This window comes from Alosa pseudoharengus, unplaced genomic scaffold (genome assembly GCF_046254945.1).
Source record: "Alosa pseudoharengus isolate Yale_2024_CS ecotype anadromous, Long Island Sound unplaced genomic scaffold, YU_APseudo_1.1 YU_APseudo_1.1_scf_22, whole genome shotgun sequence".
Taxonomy (NCBI): domain Eukaryota; kingdom Metazoa; phylum Chordata; class Actinopteri; order Clupeiformes; family Clupeidae; genus Alosa; species Alosa pseudoharengus.
This window is the reverse complement of record NW_027468680.1, coordinates 22,019,389-22,034,618: the sequence shown is the minus strand read 5'-3', so window position 1 is coordinate 22,034,618 and position 15,230 is coordinate 22,019,389. Positions and strand designations below refer to the sequence as shown.

Sequence of the window (15,230 nt, the reverse complement as noted above, 5' to 3'; positions counted from 1 at the left end):
AGAAAAATGCATAATAAAGTACATAAAGAATCTGCAAATATTCATACAATATTCAAACTTTCTGACAACACTTTTGTGACTTTACCTTACCTTTATCTCACATTAGTAGTTTATTTCATGAATTGCTTTTAGTAGATGTAGGCCTAATAGTTTTTTAACACTATAAGAACAAGCCATGTCTCTCATGATATCAACTTGTTAGTAATGTTTTGAGTTGATTGCTTAAGTTAACAAATAGGCTACGTTGATTTAGAGCTTCACAATGCTTTATAATCTTTTCCAGACGTGAGACATCAGTGAAATGTTTCTCAAAGATTTCTCACTTGCCATTCTGCCCCCATAGACAATCTAATGCATTTCCACTCCATAGAAGACTGCAAGAGCCAAGAGAAAAGGCACTTAACCATGGGTTCTCAACAACTTCATGAGTCGAGCGACATCTGCTGTTTAGTTTTGATTGAAAACAGGACTATTCAGTTTAGGACTATACCATGGGACGTCAGTAAACACGACAAAAAAGCTTTTCCGAACAAAACGTATGGGTTAGTGTCATAGTCGGTCGCAAAAAAAATGACTAACCGTTATGTGCCCAGTATTTTTTGCTAACACTTTCGCGTTTGTCCATCAGGCCAGTGCATTGGCTGTTGTGCGTATGAAGTCTATTTGCCCGCGCAACCCTAATTTTCAGTGGGGTTTTCTTCTTTTTTTTAAATCAACTCTACTGTATTAAAGATAGTAAACTAGCCTAGCTTTATGTGTTTTACATTGATACATTTATTGAGAGATGTCCATAGGCTTTTACCCTAGATTAGGCTGTTGAGCTGTTGGCTACATAGATAACATATACTTCAGTCACTGCAAACATACAAATATATTTAAGGCAATCTTTTTGAGGTCACCTTCAGTTGACTTACATGATTTCGTTCAGATGCAGTGAGCAGTGTGGTCCTCCATGCTACAATTAGAAAACGGTAGCCTAACATAAATTGTGACCCTCACATCATGCTGTGAAAAGAAATGTTTGACATGCAATGTCATAACTAAACATAGGGTGGCGCCTTTGCTTCTATTTTATTTTGTAGCACCATGCTCTGGCTGTATTGTTATTTCTTATTGGATAAATGCATTCTTTATCAAGGAAACCTTCGGTAAACCAGTTTGTTTCAATGTTCCGTTACAAACGGGCAAATAGGCTATATGTCAGAGCAGCAGGGGTAGAGAGGTCCAATTGATTGACTGCTGGTTTTGAGAATGAAGTGGGTGTATTCATCTGAAGTTCAGCAATTGTTCCTGGTAAATATGCACAGATATCTCTGTTAATTAGACATGATCCTCATTGTTGGAGCATCAAAGCAGTAAGTTAGTGATTTGTTTTGTATGAGTATACGACTGCTGATCACACAGCCTCATGGTGCCTTTTTCTTTCCATCTCGGAACAGTTCCAATGATCAGGGCTGGCATCTGGAGTTCATTACAAGTATTTACACAATATGTGCATTGTGAACCTGTTTGATCCAGGCTTTCGCTCCAATCTCTTGAAAACTTTTTTTTTAATGGAGTGCCAAGCCTTACATCATAGGGAGCGCTGGATTGGCAGTTGTAAATCCTGGAAAGAGACCACAGCCTGAGAGCTTCTGCGGCTTCTCTCTCTCTCTCTCTCTCTCTGCCTAACCATGGCCGTGGAGCTTTACGGCAGCTTGCCTTTTACTGTCAGCAGGGTCAATAAAAATGGCATCTCAGATCTTGCCAAAGCTTGTGGTGTTGGCCAGTGGAGCAGAGATTGACCGTCGCCTTCATGCCTGGTAATACTGAGCAGATGGGCCCGCTCACCCTGGCACTGGTCCCCCAAATGACCTGACAAGGGATGGACAGACCTGGCTCTTATGAAAGACTCACAGTGATATTTCTTCAGCAGGCTTGTGGTGGTGGATAAAGTAGGGGGTGTTACACCTCTTAGTTCATCTTAGTTCATCTGGGTTCATCTTAGAAGTGGATATGTGAAGTCGACCTCACCCACAACAATCCAGCCACATTTCTGCACAACAAGTGCATATATGAAGACAGTCTTTGCTCTCTCTGACTCCCTTTGTAATGGGGTATCACAAGGAAAATACACAACCTAAAGTCCCAGCCAATATGGAAAGTGATCTGACTCAATCATGTGTCCAAAGCACACTGCATATAGGCACCGACATTTGCCCACTCTGTCACTTGCCCACTCACACCAATGGCATCATTTTCAACTGACAGGCATTCGATAATACGGAAAGTACGTGGAGGGTGTGTATTTGCTGCCTTTCAACAGAAACTCTGCAGTCTCTGTGATGACATACCTCAGTCACCACTTCAGACATCCTAAGCCTCGAAACATTACACAACGCTTGATGACCATGAATGAATATTTCTGATGGCTCACAACAGGAAACCAAAATGTTTTGATGTGAAACAACCCAACCATTTGGTCAGTTTACACTAGAGTCTATGATTGTTGTAAACTGCAAGAGCAGTTCCACGCAGAGAGGGAGGTATCTGAGGCAATATACCAAAAGATGCTGTAATGGTCTCAAGACCACAGATGCTATTCTCTGACCTGAGAGCAAACACAGGTCGCGTGTTGCCCAGAGGCAGAGACACAAATGAGATGGCTAGAGATGTCTAGAGATGGCAGGGGTGCCTGGCTGTCTGCCCCCAGGCTCCACCGCTATCAGCCCCAGCATGCGCCACCAGACTGCCACATCTTGAAGCACTATTCAGAGCAAAGCGATGAAGCAACCGAAAGAGAGCTTTGCATTAGGACTTACAGATCATTCTACTCACAAGCAGCTACTAAAATATAGACCTCCGATGGCAACAACTGAAGGTTTTCAAGGTTTGGGCATTTCAGGTCACTCCCAATCTAGAGCATGTTTTCATTCATGCTGAACAATATTGGAGTTGTATATTAGTTCAGTTAATGAGCCAAGACTGCATTGGCTTCTCCCACCGACTGCATTTATTAAGGGATGTTTGATGCTGGACCTGGAAAACCCCCGCTTGCTTGGCCCTTGCGCTCGCCTAGTTTCAATTGAGACTCGAGCACTTCTCACATTGTTGAATTTCTCATTTCTCTGAACGTCTCGAGGAAAGACTTCTCCTTTCTTCCCCCATCACGAAGCGCCTTCCTCCCATTCTCCTCACTATCATGTTACTCCGTAGGGCTTGCAGGAGACGCTCTGCTTAATGGTTTGGCGGTTAAGGAATTACATCCAGCTGCTGCAAATTGGATTTGACATGTGGTGCCACTATTGCGCAGTGGTTAACTTGGCCAACACCCTCCCACCACCCTCTGGTCCTCCAGTCCCTTCCCCCCAGCCTTGCACACACACACACACACACACACACACACACACACACACACACACACACACACACAACCACACACACACTTGTTCAGACAAGCACAAACACATGCTAAGGCGCAGCATACACACAACGCACACACCCGTAAACCCTAAAAACCAGCGGCGGTGGCTGTTCTGTGACAAGCATGGGCTAAGAGATTTTTCTTCCTTTCTAAATTCTAAATCTCACCTTCTCTTTTATGCACACATTTGGCCAGTACCCATTACTGGCTCTTTCATGGATGCTCAGTTTCAAGCGACTTAAAGAGTCTGAAGTAAGACTTCAGCTGAAGTCAATAAGTCTGACTTGAGGGTAACAAAAAAATTGGTTGATATTTTTTTATTATTAAAATCTGTATGTACTAAAATATACAAAACACGTACAACTGCCAATCCAGTGGCAACATAGACAGTACAAGGGTGGTCTTTCCAAAATCCCAAACCATAATGTCACATTCGGCTGAGATGGTGTTTTGCCACTCTAAACAAGACTTCAACATTTCAATCTGCCAAAGTTTGTTAATTTGGCCTCTGAAACAGAAATATGACATCCCAGTGGCAGTGAACAGACGTTGGCATGCAGAAAAGTGGGGTTCTACTTTAGAGCATTCAAACCTCAATGTGACATTGACATTATTCAAACTCCTTTGAATGCTACATACACATTGTTCTTTTCGTGGTTAGACTTTAAGTCCAAAACCCTATTAAGTTCATTTCAAGTGGAAACTTCGCCATCATTGTCTAGCCTGCAAGACTAGATGTGGCATTCAGACATGGGCAATGGCTTAACACTATAGTATTCAGACACATCACAGACAGTTAGGCTATCCTAGCCTCTTGTCCACTCTTTTTTCCGAAGGCAAGCCTGTCTGTGTAAGGGATTTAGAGTAAACATGTTACAGAGTTTATTGCAATGCCAACATGATGAACTATAAAAGCAGACAATAACAACTGGCTCCTCTCAAAGTTAAAGACAGAAAGCACGCATGTGTCACAATCTAGTGAAATTATTCCGGAACTTCAGAAAAGCAGGGACTTGTAACTCTCAGGGACTTTGTGCCATTGTGACCAAGAGGCCAACCCCACACTCACCAGGAAAAGCCTTGAGGCATTGGAATGTGTATTAAAAACTGAAGAAACCTATGCTAGAGTTGGGGTATATTGTCTATCATAGACGTACAATCCTGCAGACAACATTAGTGTTATCCAACATGTTAAATGACAAGCCACATGAAATAAGAAATTTTCAGTATGGAATGCTTTTTTTAAAAGTTGGCCATAAGACATTATGAGTGGGCTGCACACTAGGGTATCTGTTCTCAACAAAAACAAACATTCAAAATTCACATGATTATAGCCCAAAATTCCAAAATATGATAGTCAGTGTCATGAATTCTCATTAGTTTTATGCAGCTATGAATACCATGAAGGTTGTAATATACTGTGCAGAAGTGGTGGGTATCCTGTATACTGATCAAAGGGAATGATCATACACCACTGAATGATCTGGTACCACTGCATTCTGCTAGAGCTCCATTTTCAATGTTTCAGACAGACTACTACGCTTTCTATTCAAAAGACTCACGGCTGAGGATTGAACTCCCTGTGCTTTACAGTGGAAATATTGCTTTTGAAAGGGACTGGTCTTTGGTACCTATAGGAACTCAGCTCATTGTCTTTTATCAATAGAGAATCTATTTTAAAGATCAGGGCTGGAGTCGGTGCCCAAAAATGCCTGTCAGTATGCCCTGGCTGTGTATCTTTGGTCTTGTTATCATAAAAATATTACATTTCTGTTTGTAGCAGCCAGTTTCTTGTCTCTTAATTATGGTCCAGTAGCTTGCATCAAAGGCTATCAAGGGTGAGCCGCAGCACAGAGAACTAGTCTCTCAGATAACACGGTAATATATAAGAAAAGTGTTCCAGTTCAATACCCTCAAACATTATTGAAATAACAAGTAGGAAAAACAAACAATTCCCATTCACGTTATAAAAAAAAATCATGCAAGCAAACATCTCAACTTCTCCCAATTAAAATGACATTTAATATTACTATTCATGTCATTAATAATAATATTGTTATACTACTGCATGTTCAGTTGCCCTCTTTCTGCTTTCAAAAGGCTAAAACACAGAATGGCGATCGCCCTTCTAAAGGCAAGGAATGCATGTTTAAATATAAAAATATAGATATATTAGAAGAGAATGAGGAAAAAGAACGTGTCCCTTAAAGTCTGTCCACGTGGGCCTCAGCTTGCCCCCTGTTCTTTCGCAGCACCTCTTCAGATCCTGGTGCCTACACTGCCCACGATCACATGTCTATTGAGAGAACAGTGCCCTCCGTCCTGCACTGCGTGAGTCTCATGTACTGACAGCGGCCCACAAGCCCTGTCCTCCTGGAGTCTCTTCACAAGCAGAGAGATCTGCTGTCACTCCTCATATGGCCACACACAAACACACCCCCCCGTGCGGTCCTCCAGGCCTCTAGGGGTCCTCGTCCATGTCATCTAGGTTGGGAGCCATGATGAAGTGTTTGGGGTAAACAAGGGTGTGCTGGTTGGCGTACTCCTCCCACCGAGCGTCGTCGCTCTCGTGGGTTATGTAGCGCTCCCCCCTCCGCGTCTCAAACTCCCGCAGGTCCAGCCAGGTCTGGTAGTCCTGAGGGGCACCGCAGTGGGAGAGAGGTGGAGAGAGGTGGAGAGAGAGAGTTGAGAAACAGTGAGACACAGTGACATTTTGCTTTCAACCTACATACTGTCTATAGTTGGTCCTCTCTAAAACTACACGTGTCACGTGAGTGTGTGTCTGTGTGTGTGTCCGTGTGTGTGTGTGTGTGTGTGTGTGAGTGTGCGTGTGCACGAGTGTGTGGTTGTGGCTAGGTGAGTGTGGTTGTATACCTGTAACCACGGGTGACTGAGAGACTTGTCCACACTGTACCGCTTCCTCATCTTCACCTGGAGCAGGTTGTTGATGAGATCTGTAGCTGTTGGTTTAACACACAAAAACTAGGCTCAGAGGAGGTGTAGCTCACTAAGGTTGTTGAATATAGTCACCAAAGGTGAGACCTCAGATGACCCCCGTGAGTGGGGACTGGAGGTCGGCCAGACTAAGGATGACTCATAAGGACTTCACAATTCCAAAGGTCAGGACGCCACACATATGCAAACTCACCGTAAACCCCAGACAAGTGGGCGGCGAGACTAATCTCTCACTCTGACCAAATATCCCCTGCTGTATCCAGACTGAGTAAAATCATAACTGAAGCACTGTCATGAGCTGTGTCATGAAAACACCACTTTGACCTATACTGTACTTTTAGCTGACTCTTACTTTCAAAGGCTTTTCTCTAAACACTGCCATGATACGTTTAGCTGAGTCTGAGTCTATATATATAAAGGTTAGCAAGGTTTTTTCTTGACACTAACATGACAAAACATGGGGGATTTGTTTACATTTAATCATTTAGCCAACAATTATTAATTCAATTCACATGAAATCTTGATTCAACTTACAACCACGACCCATACAATTAGCTGAGTCTTACAGGCAGGCTACACCGGGCATGTAACCGAAGCATTAGGTTCACACCTACAACAATTAGCTTCCACTATAATCCCCAGACGTGATAGCAGCACGTTTGTTCAGAAAAAGTCTTGGCTGTTTTGCAGACCCGGTGTAGCCCGCGTCTTCTTAAAAATAACATGACAAATCATGTTTTGTTTACATTTATTAATTTAGCAGACACTTACTCATTATATTCACACGCTATCATCATGTGATTCTTCAATTTATAACCCGCTCTCCTTACACACGCACCTTCAGAGGATATGTCCTTCCAAGGTTGCGGGGGATACATGAACGCTGCATTCTGGATCTGGTCGTTGATGTCCTCATCCTCGTTGAACGGGAAGGTTCCGCTGAGGCTGACGTAGATGATGACGCCCACAGACCACATGTCCAGCGAGCGGTTGTAGCCTTTACTCCGCAACACTTCAGGGGCCAGGTACGCTGGCGTTCCGACGACCGACCTCCGGAACGACTTTTCACCGATAATTCGAGCGAACCCGAAATCACAGAGCTTCACCTGTGGGTAGCCGCACATTTAGGTGTGTTACTCTTTTTGAATAATTGCCTGAATCCTACAAAGTTGAAAATGCTTGACAAACAGTTTTAGGGTTAAAAAAGTTGACTGATGTTAGCAAACACAAACAGGTGAGGAGGCGTACCTGAGGGAAAGGCTCTGCCGATGCAAGGAGAACATTTTCAGGCTTCAGGTCACAGTGGACGATGTTCTTGAAATGCAGATGCCTCAGGGCCACTAGGATCTGTTGGATTAAGCAGAGGCGCACGTTGAGTTCACTAACGTTCGAATGCAAGTGCGCACACGCCGCATCCCAAACCGGACAAAAAAATGTGCCGCTCACTGCCCATTCACCCTCGGCCATAATCAGCCACAATCACGAGCACGAGCCGAGCCTTTTAAGAGGAGCTCTCCGGGCAACACACATAATCAATTATATCTCCTTGATAGTGATGGATCTGCCTGCGTCTACAGCCCACGGGCCACATCAGAGGTCCGGCTGTGGCCGCTAATTGTTAGCTGCAGATCCCGGCCTAATGGACGAGCTCCTGTTCTCTTTCCCCCTCCAGGGCCCTTTTCAGGGGCCCCTCCGCTCCAATCAGCCCACAAGCCCTGCCACCGGCCTGGGAGCTCTAATTCAGCAGGAGGGGCCCAACCATGATAGGATCCAGACTACTGTCCTAGTAAATAAAAAGCCCTCTCCACAGACCACGAGAGTAAACAGAAGTGCATGCATCTACCAGTGGCTATAACGTAAGGCACACTGAAATAGAGAGTGAGAGAGAGAAAAAGGGGGATTGAGGAATCACATATCAAATATGGGCAGATGGATGAGGTAAGAGAATTAAAAAAAGACGGCCATGCACATGATGGCTTGTTTCTTTTCCTGTGCAGTCCAATCAACTCATGCACCCAATGCTACACAGAATTCACCCAATGCTACACAGAACTCCACTTTGCTATAACCCAGTATATTTCAGTAGAGTTTTGATATGTTACAATAACAATTATAGCTTTACCATTATTGTCATGTGGCTATAGCTGGTTGGTATGAAAAGGTATCAAGCCAATTGTTTTGCCAAGACAGAAAAAGATGGTAAAAACTCCCTTGCACAAGGGAAAGCACAGACCTGCGTAACAAGGAATTTGGTGACCCGCTCAGGGAGTTTGCTCTTCTCGCTGGAGAGAATCATTTCCAGCATGTCACCGTGAAGCTTCTCCATGACGACGAAGACTCTCTCTGGTGTCTCAAACATGCACTCCAGGTTGACAATGCCGGGATGATGCAAGTTCTAACCAAAAGAGACAAGTCATGCTTTAAAAGCAAGGCAGCCATGAGACCAAACCTCTCAAAGAAAAAAGTCCACCCAGAACCTTCGGTTAGACTTGTGATCAAAGGTGCGTTCAAATTTGGCAAACAGTGGCGAACGTTCATGGTGAACATGTTTTCTCTGAACAGTTAAATTTGAACGATTTGGTGTAAACATTCCATTGTTGCTGTTAACACTTCGTCCAGCTCCATGTCCTTCTCCACTGTATGTTCGCGGAGAACTACCTCCTCAGATTGTTTGCAAGTGTTGCTGTTTACAAGAAACAGAAACTATTTAGCAAACATTCGCCTATGTTTGCGAATTTGAACGCACCTCTGATATGTAATTTCACCCTTTCAGCATGTTGTGTGTTGTGAGGGCAAATGCAGGAAACAACAGGCTTCCACCTCACCTGTAGAATGGCCACCTCATTCCTCAGTTGGCTCTCCTGTTTGGTGGGGAACCTCATTTTGTCAATCACTTTGATGGCCACATCTCTCCCTGTTTTCCTGTGTTTCCCTGTAAATTACACACCGTTTCATTCAATATTCTTCACATTTCTGAACTAAGACACATATGTTAACACTAACAATTTTATTTTAGAATATTATGCAGTGTTCGATTAAACTCTTTAAATTCACATCCGTACAGTCAATTCACTCAATGCTGTATGAAAAACATCTAGGTAGAGTTCCTGGCATTGTAACCATGAAAGAAAGAAACTCAATAGGTTCAATCATAACTAACCAATCAATTGGTTGCTCCATTCATCTTTATGAATATACATGTTTTCTAGAAGATACAGGACAACATAGCATTTATAAAAGACCAATAGCCCTTCCCTTCCCTCCAAAGGGGGCCTCTGTTTTTATTTAATTAATCGGTCTTCCTAATTTCAGACAACATCACCAACAATCATCATTACAACTTCAGCAACATCAGAGTGTATTTAAATCGAGTGAGGCTGACCAGCCTGTTTGGGGATATGATGGGGCTGGTTCAACTCTCTGTGCTGAAGGAATTAACACTCACATGGTGGAGTCGTGTGGGTAACTTTATAATAACTAGACATGTTGCAATAAAGCTATCAGTCACTAGCCTAGTAAACCAAACTAATTCACAAAGTGAATAGTGTCTGCCCACTCACGATTGGGAAACCTTTTTGCGCCGACTGGGCAGGTAATCTGCCGACTAATGGAAACATTAGTGACTTATGGTGATCTAGGTAGGCCTGGCCAAGCTAAATTAGTCAATGCTTTGTTCAATAGTACATCATTTAAAAAAAAGCTTAATGCATATGAAAATTCTATTAATAAACACATTTTACATGGGCTTATTTACCAAGAACAAAAGATTTATATATATGTTTCCAAATAACTTACAGATGAGAATTAATGTAGGAACAATGCTTTACAAATGATGAACAACACATTAACTAATAGCTTACAAATATTTAACAAATGCTCCATAGTGTGTAGTTATTATAAAGTGTTACCATAGGAGGTGGTTAATGTGAGCAGTGAAACTGGGAAATGAAACAAAAACTGTTTACTGGTGGGGGTTGATTGTGCAGCTCAACACATGTAAAGTGGTCTTTCCTGTTTTCTAAGTATTACAGATATAGTATATACCCTGATAAGTGGTCTGTCCTTTCAGCTAAGATAAAGAAATCTAGTAGTGAGTCTGAGGCATATTTGTAAGTAAAAAGTCTTTATTGAGCTTGGCTATCAATTAAACTAAATGTGAAATCGTGTTGGATCTCTAAGCTGAAGAGCATCAGAAGAATACTAATTTCTCTACACCCAAGCAGCACTCCTGGTGAAACTCGTTTGTGGATTTCAAATAAAGAAATGTTCGCTTCCTGTCACACACAGACAGCTTTTGTTGTCTTCAATTCACAGACATGAGCCTATCATCCCCACTTATGCCCAAATGTCAGGGAAAGAGGAGCAATCAAACCATACCTCCATATACAACTCCAAACTGCCCCGATCCCAGCACTTCATCAGCAAAAATTTGGTAGACTGAGCTGATATCCTAGAAAAAAGCAAACGTATGTAACGTCAAACATATTTACTTTATTTTTTAAAAGTGATCGGTGAACAAAAATGTTTTCATTGTTGTTTTTTGTCTGGACAAATGGACACGCTTAAGTCCTTAATTGTTTTTTGAATTCTGCACACTCGCATCTTCCACAACAGCAGTATTTCAAACAACCCAGTACTTAGACCAGATTAAATGCATTTGTCATCCGTAAAGAACACAGAAGTTGCACATAAAAAGAAAAGGGAGAAGAAAAAAAACATGACAGCTAAGCCTATGCTGGGAAATTGTGCAACTGTGTCAGTAAAAAATGCCACAGACTCACCACATTCTCCTGGATTTCACTGTTCGACACGGAGATGCTGATGGACAGCTCCTCTGGTGGAACACATAAAGAAAATATAGACCATTAGCCTTTCAGAACTGGCACCTCAGGACTCTGTGACCCTGCTGAACTAACTGCAAGTTCGCTCAAGTGCACTGCACATATCTCTCTGCATGGGAAGAAAAAGACTGTTCAACAATAGTATGGGGAACTGACGGTTAACATATTTTTTTTAAATTTCAAATGTAATGTTCAAGTGTAATTTCTACCATGTGTTTGTAATTAAGCTTGTTAACATGGTGACTTAAACATTAAACACTGGGGGCATGGATTCACCTATAGTTGATAGATCTCCACACCATAATTCCATACTCAAGTTGACCCTGAATACTTAGAATTTGATTAATTTGATTATCCTCAGAATGATTAAAATAATGTGATCCACACAGTTATGCTATAGAGAAGAAAGACACTGTTCTCAATTAGACAGGCTATATTATGAAGCATCTCTCTAGACACACTAGCAGGTTATATGGTTGTGTTATTATGACATAACACTAATTTCACAAAAATGTGCTTTAATTTCAAACCATCAACCTCTTTCTGGAATTAATACAAAATAATGGGGGGCCATTTTTAATCAGAGACAACTGCAAGCTAGCACAGGAGTCCTGCTTAATTGACATTGGCTAATGGTTACAGTATGTGTCGCCCATCCCCACCTGTGATTAGGTAAGAGCCAGGTCCTATTCTCATCTTTTCTCAAAAACAGAGATCAACTGTACGTCTGCACCAACTCGGGCACACAACGAGATGTTTAAGGTCTCTCCTCTCTCAATGGTGACATTTATGAAACTAAACATTTGGTTCATTATAACTTTATAACATTATAACTAAACTTGTGTGTGGTTGTGTCAACCATCTTTTTTGAAATAACAGACAGGCATGTCATAGAAATCAATTCAATGTTATCATCCACGAGATTCATAATACAAGCAATATAACCCTGTAAATCTGTCAAAGACTGGAAGACATGAAGACATGTGCCCTTATTAAACTTGTGACTGATAACCAGTCATCTCTATGCCATGAAGGTCTCCATGCACTGGCTACTCACTGTGGTCTTTGCCCTGTCCAGCAGCGGCACACACACTGGGCTGTGGCGTGACGGGCATCAGTGCCTGCCTGATGGCCTTCTCCCAGCCCTGGGCCACCTCCAGGCCCACGCCGGACGCCGCGAGCACGGGGTTGGGTACGTGGAGGTGCGGGCCCACCGTGCTCTCCCCCACGTAGTAGACCATGGTGGCGGTGATGATCTCAAAGCAGTGAGGGGTCCCTCCCAGAGCCAGGTTGCTGAAGTCCTTGGCAGACTCCACCTGAAGTATCTCCGACAGCGGAATCTCCTGTGGGTCAACAGCAGAGCGGGCTCCGTCAGTCCAGTAGCAAATTCGAAAAGTCAGTTGCTAACTAATTGTGAAAAGAAGTTGCTAGAATGAAAGGTACCCAGGGTCAACACCAAGTGACGACTAATTTAATTAGGCATGCAAAAAATGGATCAGGGTCTCCACCCATTACTAGTAAGTCCACTGAACTGATAATAATGTTGGTAATTGTACATTATTTCTGGTGTTAATATAGGTCTGTCCTCCTATTAGCTTTGGCTACACACTGGCTTCCTAAATTTGATCACACAGTGAAGCAAACTCTTGCTGAACTGTCACAGTTCCCTCCAAACTTCAAAATGAGGCAGGCGAGCCATCTGGCCAGCCCTTTTAAAAGTCCGCCTTCTGCCTCAGTCTCGGTGAATAAAAAAAAAAAAACTGAAGGAGTTGGCTTCCACCAATAGGGGCCTGTGTACTGCCTGTGGTCTGCACAGAGTATCGGATGAAGTGCTTGTGGTTAGCAGGCCGCACCACGTGACTCAACCCACTGAAGAGCTTCATGATTACAAGGCAGCAGCAAAGCCTTTATGTGTGTGTGTGTGTGTGTGTGTGTGTGTGTGTGTGTGTGTGAGCGCGCACAAGTCAGCTTGGCACTAGCCACCGAGACACAGCGACTACTGTAATGGGGGTGGCCACTGGACAATGAGGGGGTGGAGGCCCGGGAGTCGTTAGCTGGAGACAGACTCGAAGCCCCCCCATACCCCATCAGAGGCGAACATAAACCACAAGTGCAGGGGTCTCATCTTCAAACAGGAGAGACATATGACTTCCAAATGGAGAAGACAGAAGCCATGCGCAGCCATGCCGCTTGTCACACGACAGCAAAGAGTTGCATAAGTTACAGTGGTCACGGTAGACATGCCACCGAAAGAAACCCTCCCAGACATCATTCAGTAGGCTTACAGCTTAAGTCCACAGCAACAGCAAGGCACACAACTGATATGTAGGTAATCTAGGTTGGATTTCCCAGTCTTTTGAAAGCTATTTGGTTTCAGTATCATGTAGTGAGGTCATAATGAATTCAGAATAGTATTTTTCTCTTCCTGACAAAGGGAACAGAGTTAAGAGGCAAAATAAAATTCTGGAAGACCAAAAGATGGTATACGGTAAGCAATAAGTCATCTTCAGTGGAAAAATCACAGATGGAAAGTCTTCAATACAGAATGCCATGAAACACTATGTAGTGTAAACCTCATTGGCTAGAGTGAGCAGTTTGTGAAAATGGAGCTTCACAAAAACATATAACTGAAACATGCTATTCTGACCTGGTGTGCTACAGCTAGTCAATTATCTAGACATGTTAACTAGCCAGTTAAGAAAACATAGCAAAAGCAATCCTTACACACAGGTGCCCTGCATGGTACAATTCAGCAATTAACATGCAATCATGCTCTAGTCTATGGCATGTGTGAGTGTCCTGAACAGGTCAAGAGCATTACTATTTTTTGATGGCAGAAGGGAAAGATTAATTGACATTGATACAGGGTTCACTCATTTGAGGGTTGAGTAGCTTGGTGTCAAAAGTCACAAATAGGCCATACGCACGAGTCTAGAGAGAAGTAAGTGAAAGTGCTATGGTGAAGTGAGTCATCTTTAACCATATTCTCGACAAGTGGGCATGTGTGGTGTGTGCACACCGAGAGAGAGCTGAACGCCTAAATGTTTGACCCAGTCACACAGCGGGCTCTGTTGTGCTGTGAGGGACTTTTCACTGCCATGGTATGGGTCATTGCAAATCAGTACACAGTTGTTCTGAGCGATCACCCAATCTTAGGATGAAACATTTCTATCCGGATGGGAGTGGTCTTTTCCAGAATGACAATGTCCCATCTATAGGACACTACCTCAAACTTAGGGACAATGTAAAGGTTTTAGTTCTTGAATTGCATGATAATGTTATTGACTCACCATTTTGGAACTTTGAAACAATAGGCTAATGCCCACCCAATTCCAATGTAACGCTTCTCCATTATGTACAGTGGGTTCATTGGTGATAGGCTATACATACAATGCTGCAACGTCAAAATCTTTAACAAGAACAACATGTATGATCAATTGCAATGAGCTAATACAGCATGCATATACTATAGAATTATGGACTACTAATATTAACATTATTCAAGGAGTAGAAGGGGGCCTTTCTGTCCCAAAACTTAAAACCTTTATTTGGGAAACCTTAAATATTTGAATTATTGAAAATCCGAATATCCGAATACAACTAACAGAATTTGTGAGCAGTACAATTAATCTCAAGAGTTTTGCTCAACTGGCCTCCCTTAAGTCTGTTTCCAGCAAAGATTCTAGAACAGAGCTCTGTTCTAGAATCTTTGGTTTCCAGGTTTCCTAATGAAAGAGGGAGGGGCATATGTGCCACATAACAAGCTGTTTATAGTGAAGGGAGGGCTGCGCAGAGACACCACCCTGCCTGTGGAGGGGCCTGTTCAAGCCTGTTTACTGTCTTAAGCCATTGGAGACCACCAGACCATTGCTGGAGAAAAGAACATAAAACAGTTTACACTACAAACAAAACAAAATTCTTAGTTTCAAAAGTAAGTACAGTCTTAAGCAAGAAGGAAGGGAGCTCAACTGGCAAAAAGTACCAGAGCTCCCCAAGCTAAAACAAGTTCCAAGCTGCACATAAAAGCTCAT

At 42.8% G+C, this 15,230-nt stretch overlaps 1 protein-coding gene across 4 annotated transcripts in view; it reads right to left on the bottom strand.

The window, feature by feature from the left end:
• Positions 1-3,705: 3,705 nt before the first annotated feature.
• Positions 3,706-15,230, bottom strand: part of prkd3 (protein kinase D3) — a 48,956-nt gene continuing 37,431 nt past the window's right edge. For all 4 annotated transcript variants that reach the window (XM_076299342.1, XM_076299340.1, XM_076299341.1 and 1 more), the window contains 9 exons: positions 12,257-12,542; positions 11,140-11,192; positions 10,736-10,808; positions 9,184-9,290; positions 8,592-8,753; positions 7,607-7,705; positions 7,197-7,464; positions 6,278-6,363; positions 3,706-6,038 (listed from right to left, as the gene is read on the bottom strand). In XM_076299342.1, the coding sequence (XP_076155457.1) occupies positions 5,865-6,038; positions 6,278-6,363; positions 7,197-7,464; positions 7,607-7,705; positions 8,592-8,753; positions 9,184-9,290; positions 10,736-10,808; positions 11,140-11,192; positions 12,257-12,542 (1,308 nt within the window). In that variant the 3' untranslated portion in view covers positions 3,706-5,864. The remainder of the gene's footprint in view (positions 6,039-6,277; positions 6,364-7,196; positions 7,465-7,606; positions 7,706-8,591; positions 8,754-9,183; positions 9,291-10,735; positions 10,809-11,139; positions 11,193-12,256; positions 12,543-15,230) is intronic.